Source organism: Phaseolus vulgaris, chromosome 11 (assembly GCF_000499845.2).
Source record: "Phaseolus vulgaris cultivar G19833 chromosome 11, P. vulgaris v2.0, whole genome shotgun sequence".
NCBI classification, from domain to species: domain Eukaryota; kingdom Viridiplantae; phylum Streptophyta; class Magnoliopsida; order Fabales; family Fabaceae; genus Phaseolus; species Phaseolus vulgaris.
In genome coordinates this window covers 8885895-8908707 of record NC_023749.2, presented here as the reverse complement: position 1 = coordinate 8908707, position 22813 = coordinate 8885895, and the positions used below count along the sequence as shown (strand labels likewise).

Below are 22813 nucleotides of genomic sequence, written 5' to 3'. Positions count from 1 at the left end.
ATTCTTGGGTAGGAGCCTCTTCCTCATCTGACTCTTCTACTACCATAGGAGAGTCACTTGTGGTATTTCGTTTTGGGATCACCACTATCTGTTCAAACTCCACCTGCTTCTGGGCACACTCCACCTGTTGCGGAGTACTATCAGCTCCTTCTGGATTTACCTTCTTTAACATGGCAGACATCAAAGGTAACATCCCTGCTGATAATCGTCTTCTTTGCCTCTAGACACCACAAACGGTATCCCTTCACTCCAGGACTAAAGCCCATGAAAAGAGCTTTCTTTGCCCGTGGATCCAATTTTGATTCAATCACATGATAATATGCAATAGAACCAAAAACATGCAAAGAATCATAATTAGTTGCAGGTTTTCCAGACCATACCTCTAACGGGGTTTTGCCATCTATAGCAGAAGATGGCAAACGATTGACGAGATGTTGGGCGTATGTCACAGTCTCAACCCAAAACTCTCTGCCTAACTCAACATTAGACAACATACAACGAACTTTCTCCACAAGTGTCTTGTTCATACGCTCTGACACCCCATTTTGCTGTGGTGTTTTTCTAACAGTGAAGTGTCGAACTATGCCACAATCTTGACATACCTTCAAGAACGGATCACTCTTGTATTCTCCTCCATTCTCTGTTCGGAGAACCTTAATCTTCCTTCCTGTCTGGTTTTCAACTTGAGCTTTCCACTTAAGGAAAATTTCAAACACATCATTTTTGTTCTTCATAGTAAACACCCAAACTCTCCTGGAAAAATCATCCACAAAAGTGACAAAATAATGCCTACCTCGATTGACGGAGTCTTGGCAGGTCCCCACACATCTGAATGCACATAATCCAAAATACCCTTGGTATTGTGAATTGCAGTGCCAAACTTTACTCTTCGTTGTTTTCTCATAACACAATGCTCACAAAATTCAAGTTTGCAAGCCTTCGTACCTTTCAACAATCCCTACTTGTAAGAATTTGCAAGGATTTCTCTCCAGCATGTCCCAACCTCATATGCCACAACTTCGTTGCCTCAACATTCTTCTTAGAGCTAGAAGTTGTTGTCGCTACTGTTCCCACCACTGTACTACCTTGATAGTAATATAGATTGTTCTTCCTCACGCCTTTCAACATCACCAGTGCTCCTGAAGTTGCTTTAAGAATTCCATCTCGCATCGTCACAACTAGGCCTTTAGATTCTAAAGCCCCCAATGAGATGAGATTCTTCTTCAACTTTGGCACGTACCGCACATCCCGCAAAATTCTGGTGGATCCATCATGATTCCGCAACTTGATTGAACCTATCCCAGCTGTCTTACATGATTATCGTTACCCATGTAAACAACCCCGCCATCAAGTTCTTGAAATTCAAAGAACCATTCCCGAATGGGGCACATATGATAGCTACAACCTAAATCCAATATCCACTCATCTGGATACGATGATGTTGAAAGCGAGACAATTAAAGAGATATCTGATTCCACATCACTTTTGCATTCTGCAACATTTGCATCTTGCGGAGCCTTCCCTTTCTTCTGCAGTTTTGGACAGTCTTTCTTCCCGTGTCCTTTCTCATGACAGAAAGCACACTCATCTTTGACAACGGCTTGACCTTTAGACTTAGACGTCCCTCTTCTCCTTTTTGTCTGACTTTGCTAACGACCTCTTGCCATCACAAACTCAAAATATTGTATTCAATATTACAAACAACCCAAGGGTGAACCTTCGGCTCTTGATACCACTTGTTGGGAAAAACGGGTAATTTTCCCACTAAAACAAAACCCTAACAGAGCTACCCGACAAATAATATTGAATAAATAAAGCGGAATAATAAAAGAGATAAAGAGAAAAAAAACACACTCGAAAATTATTAACGGAGTTCGGCCTGTTTAGCCTAATCTCCGAGCACAGCAAGAACTGATTTTCAGGAATCTCTACGTGACTAGGATCTTTGTCATGCAGAGTGAAAAAAAACATGCAAAAAAGAAAGACAAAATTCGTAATCTATTTAATATCCAACTAGCTTTCTCTTAAAATTTGTTCACACACGCGAGAGACCACAAAATTGAATCACCTGCAAATTTGTTCACTCAAATCTTTATAAATCACGTGAATACTCAACTACATTATTTAAAACGACACCCAATTGCCACTGTTTGTGAGACTGACCTTGTTATTGGGACAATGAGTTATAGTTAAATATCCGGAAAAACTTGTTTGAGACCACACTTTCATTTCACAACTCCTTAAATATCGCCTAACGTTACTATTCTCCCGATTTAAAACATGCGCATGTCATTTTAGATTGTTTCACTTTATCTGTTATTTAATAAATTTAAATATACCTGTTTTTTTTATAGTTTTTTTTATAGTTGTTTTTAGTAATACGTTATTTTTACCAATGAAATGAAAAATGGTAATATATGTTTTCTATATTGTTCTGTAAGCACTAAAACTTTTCCTTCATAATGTACAAAATAAAGTTATTTGAAATCATTCAAGAAGAAATGGAATATTCGAACATAACTCACGATTTCTTTTACTTGTTATCTGAAGAGAGGAGAGTAAAATATACTAGACAGCACAACGTTAGTTCCATAACATATTCAATGCCTCCTCAATTCCGTTTTTCTTAAGAGTCATACCATTTTTTGTTGTATCTTTTGAATTCTGTCAAAAATTTCTTCCAGTGACACTATTTGCTAATAGCGAGCACAGAACTTTGATTTGTTTTCTACACAGGAAAATAGTCAGCAATCACCAAATAGTGTATATTCTGAATTGCCATTTGAAAAGAAAAATACAGCACAGTTGACAAAGTAATCTTGGATGATTGGTGTTATGAACTGCACATATCACATGAAGCAATATCTATATCTTGAAGTGAAATGCATTACGAGGAAGGCAGGCAAAAAACCATGCTGTCTCATCCCTAGGTCACCCTCCTCTTACTAAGACCTTATAAGATTTCATTTTTACTGCCATCATCATGCCTTGAAATTTCAACTATCTTCACCATGTTGAACCTCTGAAACTCTACACTTGAAAGCTGGGTGTTATTTCAATTCCATTTTAGAATCACAAGTTTACACTTAAAACTCTTCACCATCTTCTGTTGATCTTGTGATAGGTATGGACCATCTCCCCAAGTGTGCAGTATAATTTATGCACCTGATGACACCTTTTCCCTTAGCTCCATCAGGGAAGTCAAGAACACTGATGCTCCCTGCATCAAGATGAAATGATCCCAACCATTCTTTAGTCAAATTAAGGCAGTGCCCCATTAGTGCTATGTGGATTGCAGGAGGACCAACTGTCACTATAACTTCGTCTGGCTTAGATTCATCAGATATTTCATCCAACAATGATCGCCAGGCTTTTCCAGATTGATTCCATAATGTTGTTCTCAATCCATCATCAACTCTATTTAACCAACCAGGTTGAAATGGCGGAAAATTGGATACATCCTACAATACATAAATAAAAATTAGATAGAACATACTCATAATGCACACATCAACTGTTAACCAATCCTTGTTATTTTAAGAAGACTAGAAAAATGGATATTGAAATTACAAGCATAGCAGCTATTAGTACCAAACACTTGGCAAAACCTTTTTCTAGTTGAATTTCTTGGTACATTGAGATGGTCACAATTTCCTTCTACTTTTCAATATTGTCAAGTGATTATCATCAAGCTTTTTTTTTTCTATATCTTCAATTTGTATTTACCAAATTTTTGTGATCATTCCTTTGTAAAGATCATACCAGTACAGAAAATACTACATTAACTAAAGTATCCATTTCAGAGAAAGAAAAATGTCAACAAATGATTGATCCACGTTTCCACATTCAAACATTACTTGCCATTTCAGATTGTTTGAAGATAGTTTCAACATCAAGGCTCCCCATCTGCTTCATCTCAACATATCGAGGCACACAGTCAGCACCCAAGCAGTCTGCAGCTTCTTGTACCTAAATTCAAATCTAACAATTTAATTAGAGGAGAACAAATATGAATAGAGATAGAAACCAAAGCTCTCCAGTTCAGGCATACAATTTAACAGGGGTGTGTGTGTGTATAAAACCAGAGTCTATGTAGAAGTAGATGCAAGTACTTGCAATCAATAGATTAAACTAGCAAATAGGAATTTGACACGCTAGAACTATGAATTTGGCATGACGAACTAACTACGAAGTACCAAAAGTGAGGCTACCTGGGAGATTGCCGTGGCTGTCTCAACACATGCTTTGTTAGGACTGCTAATTATGGAATTCACTTTCAAATCAAGTAGTAGCTCTGCAGATTTCTGGGACTGTTATACATGCAAAAGATCAGATGAAATAACTTTTGCCCACCTATTTCTGATGATTGGATGTAATACCTGTATGACACCAAGCATGTTCAATGGTTGATCACCACCAAAAGGAAAACCATCCTGTTAACACAAGATAGTTTGTTTAGAACCTGTATGTGAAGAAATGCATTTGGAATCATAAACCAAGATCAATCAATTATCCCAAAAGCTTAAATTATTTGGTGAAAGCACAACTCTAAACCACATGGTTGACTATCATATCATGAACACCTGAAAGATGATCAACAAATGGTTTTCCAAAACCTTAAGCTTTTTGGGTGAAAGCATACAGATGGTTTTATATCTCAATTTTCATTTCGATTCAAAAATTAGAGCAATAAGCATTTTGATAAAATCTGGAAAATAAATATAGCAAAGCATTAAAGAACCAGATCACGTCAAAAAGATATTTGAGTAAACATTAATTCTGGTCATACAACAATCACTTCCATAAATTTACAGTTTTATTCTTTGAACACCTTCCATCGTACTTCCCATTCAAGTTTTAAAAACAACATTTCGCAACTTGCATTGGATATTAGAATGAGTCATAAGAACACTGGGTAAATTACTTAATATTTCAACAGGCATTGCTTGGGTTCAATGGAATACACTTCGTTGCTAGTATTAGAAAATAAATAGTTCAAAAGGATAGAGTACCCGCAGCAGCATATCAGTTATAAATTCACAAAAGTAAGTTAAAACAAAGACTCAAATTTTAGAAATTTATCAAATACATTTGAGCCATTGCTTCATACCTCTGCACTTCCTTGTGTTGATCCATTACAAACAAGTACGATCCGCTTACTTGTCTCTCGACCTCCAGATTTTCCACCAGCAATAGGTGAACCAGGGGTCTGCATTAAAGTTCAACTCTGTTTGTAGAACAGTTTTTTGTAATAAAAAAAACATTTTTTTTGTTAAGAGGGAATTACACATTCTCATCAACTTTGAAGTTATGGCCAGGGGATAACAAAGCCAATTCCACATTTAACCACAGCTAGTCCACTTTGTGACATTGTACCAAGTAAATGGGCCCATATACCTGGTTTAAGCGGTTAAGGCAAATATGTGGAGATCCACCCTCAGATCTTGGGATGAAATCCAGCACACTAACACCACAATTGCTCTGAAGTAATTTTCTGAAATACTCGGGCCCCAGACCTGATTGTTAGGAATGGAAGAAAAACTGAGTATATTATTTGACAAAATTTGATCTTTTCTTTTCATCATCAAAATTTCCTCAGGGAGAAACCGGTACCAATTGCTGTGGCAACAAGAGCCTGATTAACAGCATTGTGAGCAACCACAAGAACAGACCTGCTATCATGAGCTAAGATTTTAGTCCAGCAGCTTCTAGCACGTTCCCACAGCTCTCTAACTGGATAATGACCATCAATGATGAAATTCTCAGCATCTATCTGCCATTCACGAAAAGCAGAACCAAATTTTGCTTTCCCCTCATGCTTCAGCAGACCCTAAAGCAACATAAGATCAGTCACACCAAGTCACAAGCTATACCTCAGTACAATACAAAAACCATTTTAGTACTTAATAAGGTACAAGCTTATTTAATTTGGTACCTAACAGACTAATTTTATTAATTGATGTCTGAAGGTTCAAGGTCTTTAAATACTTCCATCCTTAAAGATTAATTTTACCAATTTCATCCCTCCAAGTTTAAATTCTCAATATTTTAATCTTCCAGACAAAATAACAAAGGTAAGACGTGGAGTAGAAAGTTAATGGCTTGTGTTCGTTTACCAGGCCTTTGACCCTGTTATCCGGAAGTTACTTTGAATCTTGACTAATCTAACTTGAGCTTGGTGAACCCTCTTAAGGACACAAAGGTTTCCTAATGCTTATTTTTCCCATAATAAGATTCTAACCCAAAATTTTTCTTAAGGAAAACCAAGTTCTTTGTAACTCAAACCAACAAACATTGGTTAAGAGCTTGCTTGGTTTGGGAGAATATTAGCGAATCTCATTTTCTATTTCATGTGTTCATGTTTTCAAATATCATGCATGAAGAATAGGGTCAATAAAGGTCTATTTGGTTCGACAAAAGTTTTCTATTTCTACTTTTAACAAATAATATGAAAAGGAGAATGAATCAAGCAAATGGACTTTAAGTCTAACTCCAGTTTGCACCCACTTAAACAAACTCTTAAACAAACCCTTAGTAGGATTGATTTCACTTAAACAAACTCTTAGTAGGATTGATTTTAAATGACTCTAATACCATGTTAATAAATAAATTTTAAGTCTAACTTAATCTAATAAAATCGACTTATATGATATATGATGAGATTAACACCTACTTATATAATATGAAATATCTTGTCTCCCATCTATGTACGATCTCCAACAACAACAAAAAGTATTTTCGTAAAGTTACTCCGAAAATAACTTGATCTCTCCTAATCATAAAATTGTCAAACTTATTTTTTCTTTTTTCCTTATTTTCAAAGATTTGTACAACAAATAGTGAAACTTTTTCGTGTATAAATCTTTGACATCATGAAAACGTGACATGTTTTATGACTGCATATGAAAAGCAACAAAAAAATGAAAACAAAATGTTTGCTTAAACAGTTATTCTACTTTTTTTTCATACCACGGGTTTTCTCCGGCCCATTGGATACACTAATATCTTTGACTCAACAAGTTTTCGTACACAAGGAGAGTCCAAACATGAAGTCTTCACTATATGAATCATCACCAAAATGTGTGAGAGCAGGTGTCTAACCACTACGTCAACCCAGTGCATGTTCATTTTTTAATTACCAGTGAGTATAAAGAGAGAGAAAATAGAATATGCTCTTAACTAATCAGAAACTGACATGTATATTAGCTCTTATAATAATGACTTTAACAATCACAGTCAGCATGATTCACAATCGGTCAACACTGACTATAAAAGCTGCTACAGAGACATTAAGTAGAAATTGAACTAAAAAAGAAAGAAAAAGATGATTGTGTGAGTGGAGCATAGCATACTTGAAAGGAGTACAAATCGATTTCCCGCAATTCAAAGTCGGGAATGAAGGGTTCCTGGCGAGATCCCCAAATGATTTCAGCGGTTTTCTTGGATCGAGCCAAAGGACTACACATTATTAGAACAATAAAGAGCACAAAGAAGAAAATCCAAAGTCACGAAGAGCCACAATATCTAGCAATTGCATTAAGCAATGGAAGATGATGAAGATGATGAAGAAGAAGAAAAAGAAACCTGGCAAAGCAGGCATCGAAGTTATCGTCGATGAGCATTTGGCGTGATGTCTCAGCCTGAGACTCCCCCTTCTTCGTGAGAACAGAAAAATTAGAGCTTCCTTGGATTCTCCCCTCCGCGTTCCACGTGCTTTGGCCGTGCCTCACCAGAACCACCCTCTTCGCCGCCCTGATCGGCGGAAATGATACCGAAGTCTGGAGCTCCGAATCCAGTTCAGGTTTCTCCTTCTTCTCCTGCACGCTGCTGAGGGAGCATCTAACGACGACGTTTCTGGTACGGTGCGATGTGGGAGTGGAGTGAAGATGATGAATACGCGCAGAAGAAGAACCGCATGGTCTTGCCACCAAAAACATCGTACTGTGTTGGGTTGGAACTTGGGACTCTGTTTCTTTTTAATGTTTTATGTTATGTAATAATATTATGGTTGGTTCCCATTGTTTCCATATCGCTCTGCGTGGAGGGAGATGCCTACGGAAAGACACGTGGTCCAACAACCAACCCTCTATCTTAAAAATCTTATATTATATAATTTTTTAAGATAAAGTAACTTTTAAATATTAATAAATTGTTTACATATAAAGACCAAATTTAATTCAAACAACTTTAGTTTCGGGTAATTTAACATTTGAGTGAGCAAAAAGGGAAACAAAGTTTCATTTACCAGTATCTATATGCCTTTGTCCATTTTTCCTCTTCATTTTAAAGTTTTTGTTACATTTAGATCTACAAAACCGAAAAATCTGAAGAACGGATGTGAGAAACCTGAATTACATATATGGTGTCTGAAGTGGAAAAGCAAGATAAGCAAGATAGAGTGATGCAAGATGGTCACTGTTTTAAAATTATATTGCAAACCAAATTATTTATACTAAAATACAGATACTAAAGAAGAGCCTCTCCCACTCACGATGTACGAAGAAAATTTGGAAGTATATATTAATTTAAAAAAAATTATTGATGGTATGTTATTATTATTGTCAAATAAATATATACTCAAAAAGAGAGAGGTAGATCATCATCCTAAACAGAAGCTAGATAGACATCCATGGTGTCAGTCTCTAGAAGGAATAGAGAATAAGTTGTTGTTGTTGTCAATGATGGTGATGTGTCGTCACATGTGCTACGAGAGAGAATGAGAAAACTTGAATCGAATTTTTTAGGGTGCCTATTAATACGTTGTTGATGCAGCCGACCACATGACTTGTAAACTATGAGGGGATGAGGATGGACAAATGCAAGCTAGGTAAGTTTGGGATTTGTCATCCCCAAATTGAGGTCATGGTACTTAACACCAGTTATTACCACTTTGCAACGCTAGTTATGAGACTGCTGATAAATGTCTCATATTAACCTTTGTCGAGAGGTGGTACCACAACACCAACAATTTCCACCTTCCTATTGATGAGATGACTATCACTCTGGATGATGTATTTGCATTGCTTCATCTCCCCATTATAGGGCAGTTTTGTACGTATGTGACGTTGGATCTATGTCATCATTGTTGTCGAGCTACTTGGGGTAGATTTTGGTGATGTTGACTAAGTTGGGAACCAATGATATCACTCCCACATTTCAGGAGTTCCTCCCTTAGATGTGTCATTATGTCATTGGATACCATATATGTATAGTTAGCCTTTTGCATGTGCAAAACGACAGTCTTACCCATGTTGAACTCCTTACGATGACCATTAGCCTAGTTGACTGTTTGAGGCGATATCAATGTTCTCAAGATATATCTGGCTTGGGACATGCCCATAACACCATTTTCTCGAGCATGTGTTGCACCAGTTTGGGTACAAGCAAACAATTGCTCGGCCTCCTCCACCTTTCGAATGAGGTGTATTTGTTGTCATTGGGTGACCAATTGTTGCACTTTATCGATCATCTTGTTGCCAGTGTGACACTGGCTTCACATCACTCAGCATGTGCAATAGAATACATGCACTAGCTCATATATGTGCCACATCCCTACATACTTCCTCGGATGGACAAAAATTATGGCAAAAAATGACCACGAGCATGCTTGTCCGGTGAGTTATTTATGTTAATACGTCATGATTTTTTGTTTTTATTTTTCAAATGCTTAATGCATTGGTTCAATGAATGCATTACGTATTCAAGAAGATCGTTGATATTTTGTAGCTTATGATCACTATGGACATGTGACACAACATATTTCAATGTGTATTACGAAGTGAACTTTAAGCCTAACTCAACCTCATAAAACCGGTACATGGGGATAACATATGATGGGTGGTCCGATAACGGTCTGATAGCGGGTGACACGATAGACCCATCAAACACTTGCTAGGATAGACTTTAAATGACTCTAATATCATGATTCTGATTTTTAAACTTGAAATGAGGTGGAAAGTCATGCTTTTTATAGCATGTATCAATGGTATGTCATGTCCTTCCATTGCTTCCTCTTCCGTATCTAGCACCTCTGCCATAGGTTGTAGCATTGTTTTTATAACCTCCTTTGCTAGTAGCAATCATTGCCTTGGATTGATCACCAAATATTTGCCTCTCTTATTGTGTAACAAAAGAGCAAACTTTATTCAAGGATGGCAAAGGGTCCATCAATAGAATTTGAGTTCTCACAGTCGAATAATTATCATTTAGCCCCCTTAGAAATTTCTGGGCTTGTGTTTTATATTTAGAAACATTCACAAAAGTATTGCATTTAGAGGCACATGAAGAAGCGGATAGCGGGCTGAAAAGATCAAGTTCATCCCAAAGAATTTTTAATTGAGTGAAATAGTTTGTAACAGTCAACTCACCTTGTTTAAAGAAGAAATCATCTCTTGGATATCAGAAATACGAATCATGTCTCCTTGTGAGAACCTTTCCTTTAAATCATTCCATATGTCAAAGGCATTGTCCATACAAATGATGCTCTACGCGATGGATTGAGAAACAGTCTTGAGAATCCACGAAACAACCAACATATTGGCTCTCTGCCATGTTGGAGACAATTATTTGGTACGATTGGGAGCTTCTATAGTTCCATCAATGAAACCTATTTTGTTCTTTGAAATTAGGCTCATTTGAAACGAACGAGACCAATGATGATAATTTGGTCCCTCGAGAATAATAGGGACAATAAGAAAGGAAGGATTATCTGATGAACTAACATGGTAAGGTGAACTAAGATCTTGTGAGGGATCATCAACTTCACCCATGAATAAATGTAGCAAGCAGAGCTCTGATGATCAGAGCTCTGATGATCAGAGCTCTGATACCATATTACAAAATAGAACAGAGATGAACAAAAGAGTAAACTGAAAACAAAGGATATGAGAATGAATATCTCTTCTTTCTTATTATTCAAATCAGAACAAATGGTCTGAATATATATAAGTAGTACACTCATTATAGGGTTTAACTAAAAAAGGAAATAATCAATAATTAAATACTAGAATCATAACACACAAAGAGATAAAATAAAGGTTATTCCCCTCTATAAAGAGAAACAACTGATAATTAGAAAAGACACCCAATTATTCTCTTATATAAAGAGAAGTAATTGATAATTAGAAAAGACACTCAATTATTCTTCTATATAAAGAGAAACAACTGATAATTAGAAAAGACACCTAATTATTCTTCTATATAAAGAGAAGCAACTGATAATGAGAAAAGACTCCCAATTAATATTAGGATCCTCCTTCTGTAATTCTGGTATTTGTATCCTTTAATAATGTGAGATAAAAATCACAATGCATTGTAGTTAGTTTAGGGTGTCACGGATGAAAGGGTAGTTTATACAGACGTCCCCAGGCTTTATAGCAGGCAACATGGATATATTCTATTACTTATATTTTGTATTTTTAATTTTAACAATGATTATTATATATATAAGAATGTTTACTTTTAGTTAATATTGTTCTTATTAAATAAATTATTTGTGTTTAAAATTAAAAAATACTCTTTTAAATAAATTAATTGTATTCAAAATTAATTTAAAAGGATAAAAAAATTATATATTTCAGAATATACGATCTAAAATATAAAATATGTGTTTCTATGTATTCCAGATTATACATTCTGAAATACATATTTTGGATTTTATATTCTCTAAAATATAATTTTAAAAATGTAAAAATAATTTTCAGATTATATAGAGGTGGAGTTAAATTTTATGGGGTGCAGAATGCAAAAGGCTTATTTTATGTACATTACAACGGGCTTAAATAGTTGATCCACTTTAAATTAGGCCTGGCCTACTATTTTTTTAATTCTTAGTTGCAGTTTTAAACGTGGGAGATAGGTAATAAGTTAAAGATCTAATTCTTTTAAGATTTCTCTATTAAAATATGTGATATTGTATATTTTAAATAAGACTTTACTAGAATGAAAAATTATTATTTTTATTTTGAAAATATCTCTTAACAAGTAAATAAAAGTTATTAAGATGTGAATTTTACAACATTCTTATATAGGAGAAAAATTTTATGGAAATTTTAAAAATGATGTAAGATAATAAAACATATAAAATGTAAATTAAAATTGTATGTGATAATTTTTGCATCAAAGATTACCATTTTTTTTATAACAATATGTAAATATAATATTACTTTATGGTGTATTTTTAAGATCCTTATTTATTTTGTAAAAATGCATATTTAAAAATAAATGATTGTAAAACATTTCAATTCTAAATTTTGATAAACAAAATTTTAATTAAACATAATTACAAAGATTTTTTGATTGTTTTTTAGAGTAATAGCTTCTTTTCAAAATAATTGTATCTCTCAAATAATTTTTTTTTCCCCGTCTATTTTATGCTTAAACACATTCTCTTGTTATTAATATTTTTTTCTGGTACTTTCTTTAAAAAAAAAAAAATCTTTTGAAATATTTTCTTTAACAAAATTTAAAGACGAAAGACAAATTTTGACTGTTTGCTCTAGACCTTTTTCATTTGAATGTATATGTTAAAGAATAACTAAGTTTTGCATACATTATATAAAAGTTAATGATATATAATAGATTATTAGAATAATGACACTTCACGAAAACCACGAACTAATATAGAAAATTAATAATGACCAATGTTGTTAAATTTTATGGTTTGATTTTAAGTTTTAAATATTTATTAATTTAAGTATTTTTAATTAAATTTTTATCAAAAACATTATTCTAAGTACTTAATATTTTTTATTTTATCATTAAAATGGTGTGGTTATTATTTTTTTTCGTTTTATTTCTAATTCGTCGATCAACTTACATTCTGTCTCTACTTTGTTTTAACTCCATCAACTTTTTATCTTTGATTTTATTGTTGAAATTTTTTTTCAATTTTTTTTTCTCATTCATTGGAGTTGTAATTTTCTTTTTCTGCAAATTTTAAAACGTATATTCATAATTTTTCTATACTATGTCAAAAAGACAATTTAACACTAAAAATATTATGATATATTTAATTTAATGTTATTAAAAAAAGGACAACACCTGTGTTTCCTAGTTTAACTAGTGGTGTGGTCTAGTTTCACTAGTTTTTTTTATTTATTTTTTATAAGAAGAGTGCTGTTGATAAATAACATTTTTTCGAACACATTCTTTCTCACATTTTATTATGGAAATATATTAAATACACGTTCACTTTTCTTAACTTTTAATTAATCATGAAGAATAATATTGTATAAAATATAATAAAGTGCACTTAATATTAAGATCGAATGTCTGCATTATACTTTTACTTAGACATTTAATTCCTTGGTATTTTTAATGTAAAAATCACAGTAATTTATATAATATAGAAAATAAAAAACATAATTATGAAATGATAGGATTAATGAGTATATCTTTATTTACTTTATAGTGTTTAATGCTCGCATTTAGATTGTATTTGAGAGTAAAATTAGATTAGGTTTGCATCACTATATGAAAATAGACATTAATTAGAATCATTGTTTAAATCTATTTTTTAGATACATTTTATTCTTTTTTTATATTGACCATATGTAAATATTATGGACTTTATTAAGGATAATGCAGATGAAGAATTACATGGAATTGAAGTCTGGTAAATTTTGTCAAGGACTATAGAGTCTCATCTTTCACATCAATTAGACAGTCTTTCCAAAATATCGAAGTAATAACCAAAATATTTTAATCTTATACGAGGACATTCTCTCAATTTATGCTATTAAAATTCTTCCTTAAAATGTGCCATAAACTGAGCAAATATCATTCAAATACATTATTCAAGTAAATATAAATAAAAGTGAAAACGAGATGTGAAAGTGATTGGGAATTAGAACATATGCTTAATAAGTTGAAACAGAAAAAAGGAAACATTCAATAATTGTCAAACAATATCCTGAGACAGATTTTGAATTCAATTTTGTGCAAAAAAAAAACGAATATTATAAAAGAAACCTCATTAGAATGGGGGGAATTGAAGAGTCCCACAACACACTCAAGACTTAGTTTGCTTAATTATAATCAATCTCTTGTTTGCTTAGTTTAAGAGGTAGAAAATAACCATATAATGAGTAAACACTTGAAGATGAGTAACATACTAAATACGTCAAAAAACACTTGTTTTGTCGATAATATTATGTTGAATTTGATTGACATTTGTTTGATTAATTTTGACATTTGTGTGAGAATTGGATAGATGATAATCTTATGATAACCAATGAGGATTTCATGAAATTGGGAGCCAACCTACTTTTTTTACTCAATCCTCATTTTACTTTATTGTTATTACTAACCTTTCTTGTTTACATATAAGTTTTAAACTTTGTTGCATTGCATTCAGTATTGCATAAGATGATTATGAGTCATTCCAATCAAATTTATATTATCACATCTCTAGTACTAGATGGTCCAACACGGTTGTTAAACGATCTTTACACTAAAATTGAATTTTCTTTTAATTTGATTAAGAAATGATTGTTATCAACGACTCTCCTCTATATTTTAAAAAATAATATATGTATTTTTTTTCATGTACTATAAAGATTTAATTAGATAAATACCTTTTTTTTCATGAAATTTTGTTCTTAGGTATTTTAGATATTTAATTAAATAAACAACAACTTAAATATTTTACTTTTTTTAGTTATTTATTTAACTATGTCTCTTCCTTTCTTGGAAGGACAAAAAAGTGTTTCTTATTAGTGCTTTATCTTTTATTATTCATTTATTCATTCTTTGTAATTCTTACATGAGATAAAAAAAAGTTTTATTAAATTGAAGAGAAATAATGAGAAAATGGAAGTGGTGATGATGAGGTTGAGTTGAATTAGAAGGTAGAAAACCCCAATGGTGGATAGTGTCTTGTTTATAGATGCCCAAGTTTCCGAATTCGCGGTTATAATACTGAGACCATCGATGAGTGTGTTGAATACTCTGAGAAACTATCATCATTTTTTGGCGTAATATGCTTCTTTCAATGCCAGCCATAATCAACACACTACTTGTCTGCTTCATGCTCTGCTTTTTCAAACACAACACACAATCAATCAATCCATTTCAAAACTGCCTTAGATTAACATAACCTCGGAACCATCACATCACCACTTACTTCCATGTAACTACTGTTGAATCTTATCAAAAATATATATTTCATTGCTTTTTTGTACATGTAAATAAACTATAAAATTATTCTTTGTTAATATAAAATTTTATATATTTTTATTGTTTATCTTGGGCATTTGAATGTCTAAGTTTTTGTAGGTTTCACTTTCTATTTAAGATCACTATGAACTATTGAAGTCATATTAGTGATTCTTCAAAGGTATCAAAATCTCTCCCCCCATCAAACTTCCCTCCAAAATATAGTTATATATATTTAAAATTATGTAAAAGTTTATTCAAATCATAGTTATTTAGTGAAGGGCGTGAAATATTGGTTAATGATGATGCTAACTTAAGGGCAATTGTTTAAAGTAAAAAATCTTACTTAAAAAAAAAATAAAATAAAAAGATAAATATTTAATTAAAAATATTTATACATATAAAAAATATTTAGTCAATCCAAATTCAAACTCAAGATGGTAGGTGTAAGATTAGGTCATTGGTCAAATTAGGTCAGGACGGGATGATATCAAATTAGTCAAGATCGATCAATGTATGTTGAGTCGGGTTCAAGTCAAATCAGGTTTAAGTCAATAAGAGATAAATCAGGTTAAAGTCAAGTCGAGTTTGGCTTGGCTCAAGTCAAGTTAGGTTGAGAGGAGCCCAATCCATGTTAGACCAAATCGAGTCGAGCCTACATTAGATTGAGTTAGATCGAGTCCAAGTTAGATTGAGTCGAGTGGAGCCTAGGTCAAGTTAGGTTGGGTCGTGACTATGTCAAGTTGGTCGGGTTGGGCCAAAGTTGTCCAAGTTCAAGTCAAGTTTAGTTGGTCTTACGTCATATCGAGTAGTGTCGAGTCATCTCTTGTTAGGATGAGACATGATTAGCCTAAGTTAAACTCATGTCAAGTCAAGCCCATGTCAGGTTGGGTTATGTGGGTCAATCAGTCCGAGTTGGATTAGACCAAGGTAAGACCAAGTTGGTCTATGATCAGGGGTTAGATTAAGTCAAGTCGGGCTCATGTCAAATTGAGTTGGGTTGAACCTAAGTCAGGTTGGAACCTTATTAGGAAAGGTCAAGTTAGGTTGGCCCAAGTCATGAAATGTTATTGGGTTGAGTCCAAGTTAGGCTTGGTCGGGATAGGTCAAATTAAGTTGGATTGAGACAAGTCCAAATTAGTTTAGGTTAAGCCTATGTCAGGTTGAATGCATTAATTCTAACCCATGTCAAGATGAGACTAAGTTGGGTTGGATCCAAGTTAGTTTGAGTCAAGCCCAAATGAGCCCATGTTAGGTTGGTCAGACCTAGTCCATTTAGGAGGTGTCAAATCCAATTAAAGCTTTGTTGGTCGGGCTAAGCTCATGTTAATAAGGGTTAATGTTAAACCAAGTTTGATCTGGCTAAAGTCAAACTGAGTTGGGACAGATTGAGGTCAGACCAAGTTAGCTCAGTTCAAGGTCAAACCAAATTGTACTTGGATCATATCAAGTTCAGTCCAAGTCAAGAAATGTCTAGTCAAGTTGCACTTAAGTCATGCAAGGTTGGACTGGGTCAAATCGAACACAAGTCAGATTGGGTTGAGCTTGACACTGGAAAGTTGGGATGGATCTCAACCTTACAATTAAGTTACAAATAATAAAAATAATTAAGGATCAATTTATCATTATTATAAAATATTTAAAAATTAATTTGTAAGAATTGATTTGTAATTTATAATATTGTAAAGACTTATGTAATTTTGAAAAATATTTAAGAATTAATTGTTTTGGGGCGAGTTAAATTTACTTATATGGACACTAGGATTTTTTCAATTCAATTAGATCAATAATATAAAACTTATTTTAGAAGTAGTTTGAGATTAACTCCAAATTAATAATTTTAGTGAAAAGGTATCTAATGGGTCTAAGAAAATGTTAGTATATTTATTATTTTAAACTCTTAAGATAGTGTAAAGCATAAATTCTCTCAATAGTTTTTTGTTACACTTGGTATTTGAATATAAAGTAATTTGTTTTTCACACGTAATCTCTGTGTTTGATTGTGAACCATTGATCAATAAAACAAAGTTTCGTTCTTCTCTTTCTCTTATTATATTCTATTGTTAAAAATGCAATAATTGATGATAAAAAGGAAAAAATAAAAAAAATCAATAACTAAGACATGTCACCAAATTTAAGATCAAAAGGTTTTTAATAATAACAACTTTATACTATAGAGGATTGAAGCAATGAGGTAAACATATTTCTTTGTCACAAAAAAATAAAAAATCATAAATGAAATTGAAAGTATAATAATTTTACATCTTCAAGATAAAACACACTTAAATTGGTCTATAAATCTTGTTAACCATCAAAATGAACTTCATTAATGGATGATTTATAGATATTTTTAAATCTTAAGATATGTTCAAATATTGTGAGGTTCAGAAATTCAACTTATATAGCATTTGCATGTTTTATTAGTAATTCTAGTGGTTTATGTAAACCAGTGGAATGCATTTTTATTAGAAATTTAGAATGTAACTATAGATATTTAAATAATATGGTGCTATAGATATTTTTAAAATCTTACTTTTTTTAATATTATTATATTAGTTTTGTTGTTGTGGTGCATAGTTGATATTATTAAACGACTAGTAGGTGTTTGGATAATGTACAGAAGAAGATTGTTCACAGCTAGCATTTTATATTTTATATTTTTATATTTTCTTGTTTTTTCTACTTTTCTCAATAATTAATATTCCTATTGATAACTTGTGAAGTGTACCCCACCATCACTATGTCTTCATCTTTCTACCAGTTTAGTTTCTCACTACAAATTTGTTAATTTATTTTTTCTCTTTATTTTATGTTTTTCTATTATCTGTCATTTTCATATCTGTTTTCCTCAGGTTAATCTCATTTTTTTTATAGAAATCAAAATAAAATAAAATTTATTAATATATTTAAGCCTATTTAATATAATAACTAGATATTTTAAAATTTAGGTTTAGACTCAAGTCAGCAATAAAAGAAAACTTAAGTATAATATTTCTTGAGAATTTTAATGGTTGAAAATGATTAAATTATGTTTGATGGATAAAAGTATCTCGATTATAATTATATACATTGTCTACACGTCAAGTAGATAATATGTCACTTTTACTATTTTTTAATGCATTACCACATAAAATAATTTAACAAGAACAATACAGTATTTTGTTTCAATAATTTTTTATTTTAACTCAACAAAATTAGATTATCATCACTTACTTTTAGTAAAAAAAATCTACCTGTCATGTTTTTTAGGAAAAATCTAATCAAAGAATGAAAAAGACATATTTTATGACGTTGGGAGATTTTTTTTTATATTTTATGAAAAAAAACATAAAAAAACTCATTAAATATAAATTAATGTTAAAGATAAAAAACAATTAATTATTATATTAATTAAATTAGATATTATTTTAGAGACTAAAATAATTAATATTTAAAGTAATTATTATTATTAATATATAGTTTCTAAATTAATATCTAATTAATAATTAAAAATTATTTATTAATAATAAAAATTATTTTAAATATTAATGGTTATTTTAATCTTTAAGATAAAAATTAATTTAATTAATATAATAATTAATTATTTTTATCTCTAAAATTAATTTTTATTTAATGATTTTCTCATAAAATATTGAAATAGTATATACAAAATTAGAATTATGTTCTTAAAAGTTTTCTTTGAAGGTATAACTAAACTCATCTTATATACAAAGTTGTATTGTAATTGTAAATATTTAAATAAACAAGTTGGAAGAAATTAGAAAGATAAACAACAAATTAATCTAATAAGTTAAAGATAAGAAAACAAAATTAATCTGAAAAATTGAAGATGGGAAGACAAAAATAGCAGGAATGTAATTGGGTTTAAGATAAAATCAGAGGAGAGGTACCTAACAAAATATTAGGCACTCAATAGAACAAATTTTGTAATAAAAATTCAATTAGAAACATTTAAATTTAGAAAAATATTTAGAACTTAATTAAACTATATAACTATGTCTAAAATGGGTAATTGGAACTTAAAAAAAATGTAATATTTTATTTTTATTAGCAGAAAGAAATGTGAAAATTTAGAGATTTATGAATTTATTGCAAAACTTGAAATCCTCATGAGATATGTGAATTTTTCTTGACACAGGATGACATTGATGAATGAAATGGAGAGAAGGGATACTTTGTGCAGATATCTCTCGTGAACCTTTAATCTTTACACCAAACTCCCAATAGCATATATGGCAATGATGATTCTGTGAATGCACCCCACCATCAATTCAATTTCATGCTGCATATATCAACATAAAAAACTCGCTCATGCTTTTCTCTGCACCAAATGCCTATTTTTTTTCCACAGCTACAATACACTGTAACATGAAAATAAAAATAGGTAAAAAGAATAATAAATAAGAAGAAACACAAACAAATTCATTATGTTGAACGAAAGAATGAGTTGTTTTCTTAAATAATTGTTGTGTTTATGGTTTTCGACTTTGATCTTTGGTTTCAGTTTAAGGTGAGTTATTTGTAAAAGGCACTCCGACGTGTTCAAGTTAAGATTCGAAATTTGGTTGTTCGAGTATTAATTCTTGTAATAAATTTGTACATTTATCTTGTGTGAAGTGCATACTTATAGCATCGTAGTGGGTATCTGATTTTGAGTTTGAAATATTAGAACAAGTTATTGAATTAATCTCGATAATAGAGTAACATTCTGGGTGATAATTATATAATCATGTTGTGTTGATGGATGCTTGTTAAGTCTCGATAAGTGCTTCAAACAGTTAGTCAAATAATTATGTCCCTATGGATCACTTACCTAACTCATTCTTCTTAATATTTTGGAAGCATTAAAACATGTAAACAAATTATAAATAATTATTTTAGATTTTTTTTCATGGAGTTATATAATTTTGTGAAACCTTATAGTATATTTTTTCGCTACAGAAATTTTATCACCTAATATAGTACTATTGTAGAATTTAAATTGTTTATAAATTAAAAAAAAATATTATGTACCGAGAATTTTTATTTACTATACTTTTAGTTTAAACACATTTAGTGTATATATTTAAAGAAATATCAAATCATAAACTTTTATCAATATTACACAATTAATAAAATTTATATAATTTTTTTTCAATCCAACTATATATTAAATTACAGTTTCATTTCAGCATCAATATTCATATTAATTACCTTTTAAATGAAGTCACACTAATATAAATAAATTATTTTTTAATATTTATAAAATATTTATATCAATTTTAATCTATATGAGTGAATTATTAAATACTTTTCTATTAATATAAAATTTGTATATATAATTTATGTAAAAGAACTTTTAATTAAACGTAGAATTTATATATATATATATATATATATATATATATATTCAACGTGTGTGTGTAAGTTTTAAAAACATGATCAATTTATAAAAGAATCATAAATTATGTTTTATATAGCTTTTGAGAACAAAAATACGAATTGGATAATTTGTGATTGAAAAAAATTACAAAAAGTAAGTAGGTATATTTAATTACATAACAAAGATCTATCAAATTTTGTTCAAAATATATTATTTTTTATCTCTTTTCTTAAGATGATTTCTTGTTGGATTGATTGAATGTTTAGGTATAGATGCTTGCATGCGAAGTTTGATGGGTAGAGATTAATCTATGTTACTCTTGGGCCAAAATAACATTTTTAGTTTGTTGAAACGGTACTTGTTGGGTTTCAACTTGGAGTAGTTGAATATTTCAAGTAAATTTAGCTACCTTAAATAACCTAGTTGATGATTTTGATATAAAGTTTGTTTTGTTTGGGAAGGTTTAAGAGAATAATGTTTTGTTACATGAATGAGCTTGAAGTTCTTAGGTTGTATGTGAATTTAAGTTCTTTGGTGCCTGTGAGTTTGAAGTTCATCTGGTATATGTTGAGCCTATAGTTTCACCTGCATGTTGAGTTGGACGCTCTCCAACAGCGTGATTGACTTTGATGATTTTTAATTACATGTTGAGTTTGACGCTTTCAATTGGATGTTGAGCTTGACGTTCTTAAATTACATAATGAGTCCAAATTTTTTGCCTTATATATTGAATTAGATTTATTCCTAATTTGTTTGATCAAAGTTTTTATTTTATTTTAAGTCTTCATGTAAGTTAATTTCTTCCATTGTATTTTAAGAGGGATAATCTTATGAAACGAGAGGGAGATGTGGTTCGAAGTTCAAGATAAGGATAATTTCGTTTCTAAAAGGGTCTATATGCTAGTGCAAAAGGTTCTTTTGAGTCACTAAGTGAGAGTATCATCTGAGTCACTCCAATGAGTCCTTCATTTGATGCCCCAGCTCAATAAAGGCTCAAACGAAGGTTTTGTTTGAGTCGTTTACGTGAGAGTATCGTCTGATACCCTCGCTTGAGCGAAAACAAATGAACTTAAGCAAAGGTATTGTTTGAGCCACTCTATTGAGTGTTTCATCAAATACTCTCGTTCGAGTGAAAACAAATGTGCTTAAGTGAAGGTAGCATTCGAGTCACTTTATTGATTCCTTCATCTAATAGCCTAACTTGAGTGTAAATAGATGTGCTTAAGCATATGTATCGTCTAGGTCACTATATTGAGTGCTTAATCTAATATCCTTGCTCAAACCAAAGTAGATGCGCTAAGCGAAAGTATAATATGGGTTATTCCATCATTTGTATCATCTGATACTCGCTCAACAAAACTATTTTTGGTCAAGTGGAAGTATCTTTGGTGAGAAACTGAATGAGGGTTTATTGTATTATTAGATCACATGTTGGACTCTAAAAGAATGAATAAGAACACATGTTGTAGTATGAGTAAGGATATAATTTAAACTCACTCTAATTCATGTAGTCGAGGTTTGTATATATGAGGTGCTAAAATAAGTTAGATGTTAAATATATGGTGGAAATACATGTCCTTGAAAAGGAACCAATATATATTCTTTGTTGAATATGATTGATATGTGGGTCAATGTTTGATCTGTATGGATGTATGAATGCATTTGATAAAAAGATGATAAATTGAGTTGTTTCTATTTAAGACCTTGTTTTCATTGTTTTCCTTTGGATAACTTTATTAAGAAGTTGACTTTAAGCCTAACTCAACCTCTTAAAATCGATTTATAAGGTGAAGTTTGCATCCACTTATAAACTATGAAATGTCTTAATTTTTAGTTGATGTAAGATCTCCAACAAACTTTTTCTTATGTTTGTTGCTCGTGTGATGACCTAGTATGACTGTATTGTGTATGCAAACAAATCCTGAAACTGCATCTGAACATATATTTCATGATTATGTTTTAAAAAACATATATAGAAATATAACGTATATTATTGGGTTCTCAATACTAACAAAGCAAGAAAAAACAAGAATAAAGTTCAAGAAAACACTTTATCTATAATATAAGGTCTATATGCATAAATTTCTCACTATTTCTAGTGTGTTAACACAATTTATAAAGACTCTCTATATATATATATATATTTACGTCTTATATCGAAAGAATAACAAAAGAGCATTAAAAAAAATCCCGTTAAAATATTTATAACGAACATGTGCTAGGCAGTCTAATTCGTATTAACTCTTTTAGAGAGTCTTCTCCTCCTTCACATCAAATAATCAAAATGTTTAACTT

At 31.2% G+C, this 22813-nt stretch overlaps 1 protein-coding gene across 1 annotated transcript; it reads right to left on the bottom strand.

Moving 5' to 3' along the window:
• Positions 1 to 2741: 2741 nt before the first annotated feature.
• On the bottom strand, positions 2742 to 8086 carry LOC137812586 (probable 2-carboxy-D-arabinitol-1-phosphatase). The gene is made up of 9 exons (XM_068614718.1): positions 7585 to 8086; positions 7353 to 7458; positions 5614 to 5830; positions 5398 to 5516; positions 5111 to 5209; positions 4380 to 4433; positions 4212 to 4310; positions 3862 to 3969; positions 2742 to 3461 (listed from the first exon to the last, which is right to left on the bottom strand). The coding sequence occupies exons 1-9, from the start codon at positions 7935 to 7937 to the stop codon at positions 3087 to 3089; spliced, it is 1530 nt and encodes a 509-aa protein (XP_068470819.1). The 5' UTR covers positions 7938 to 8086; the 3' UTR covers positions 2742 to 3086.
• Between the last annotated feature and the right edge of the window lie 14727 nt (positions 8087 to 22813).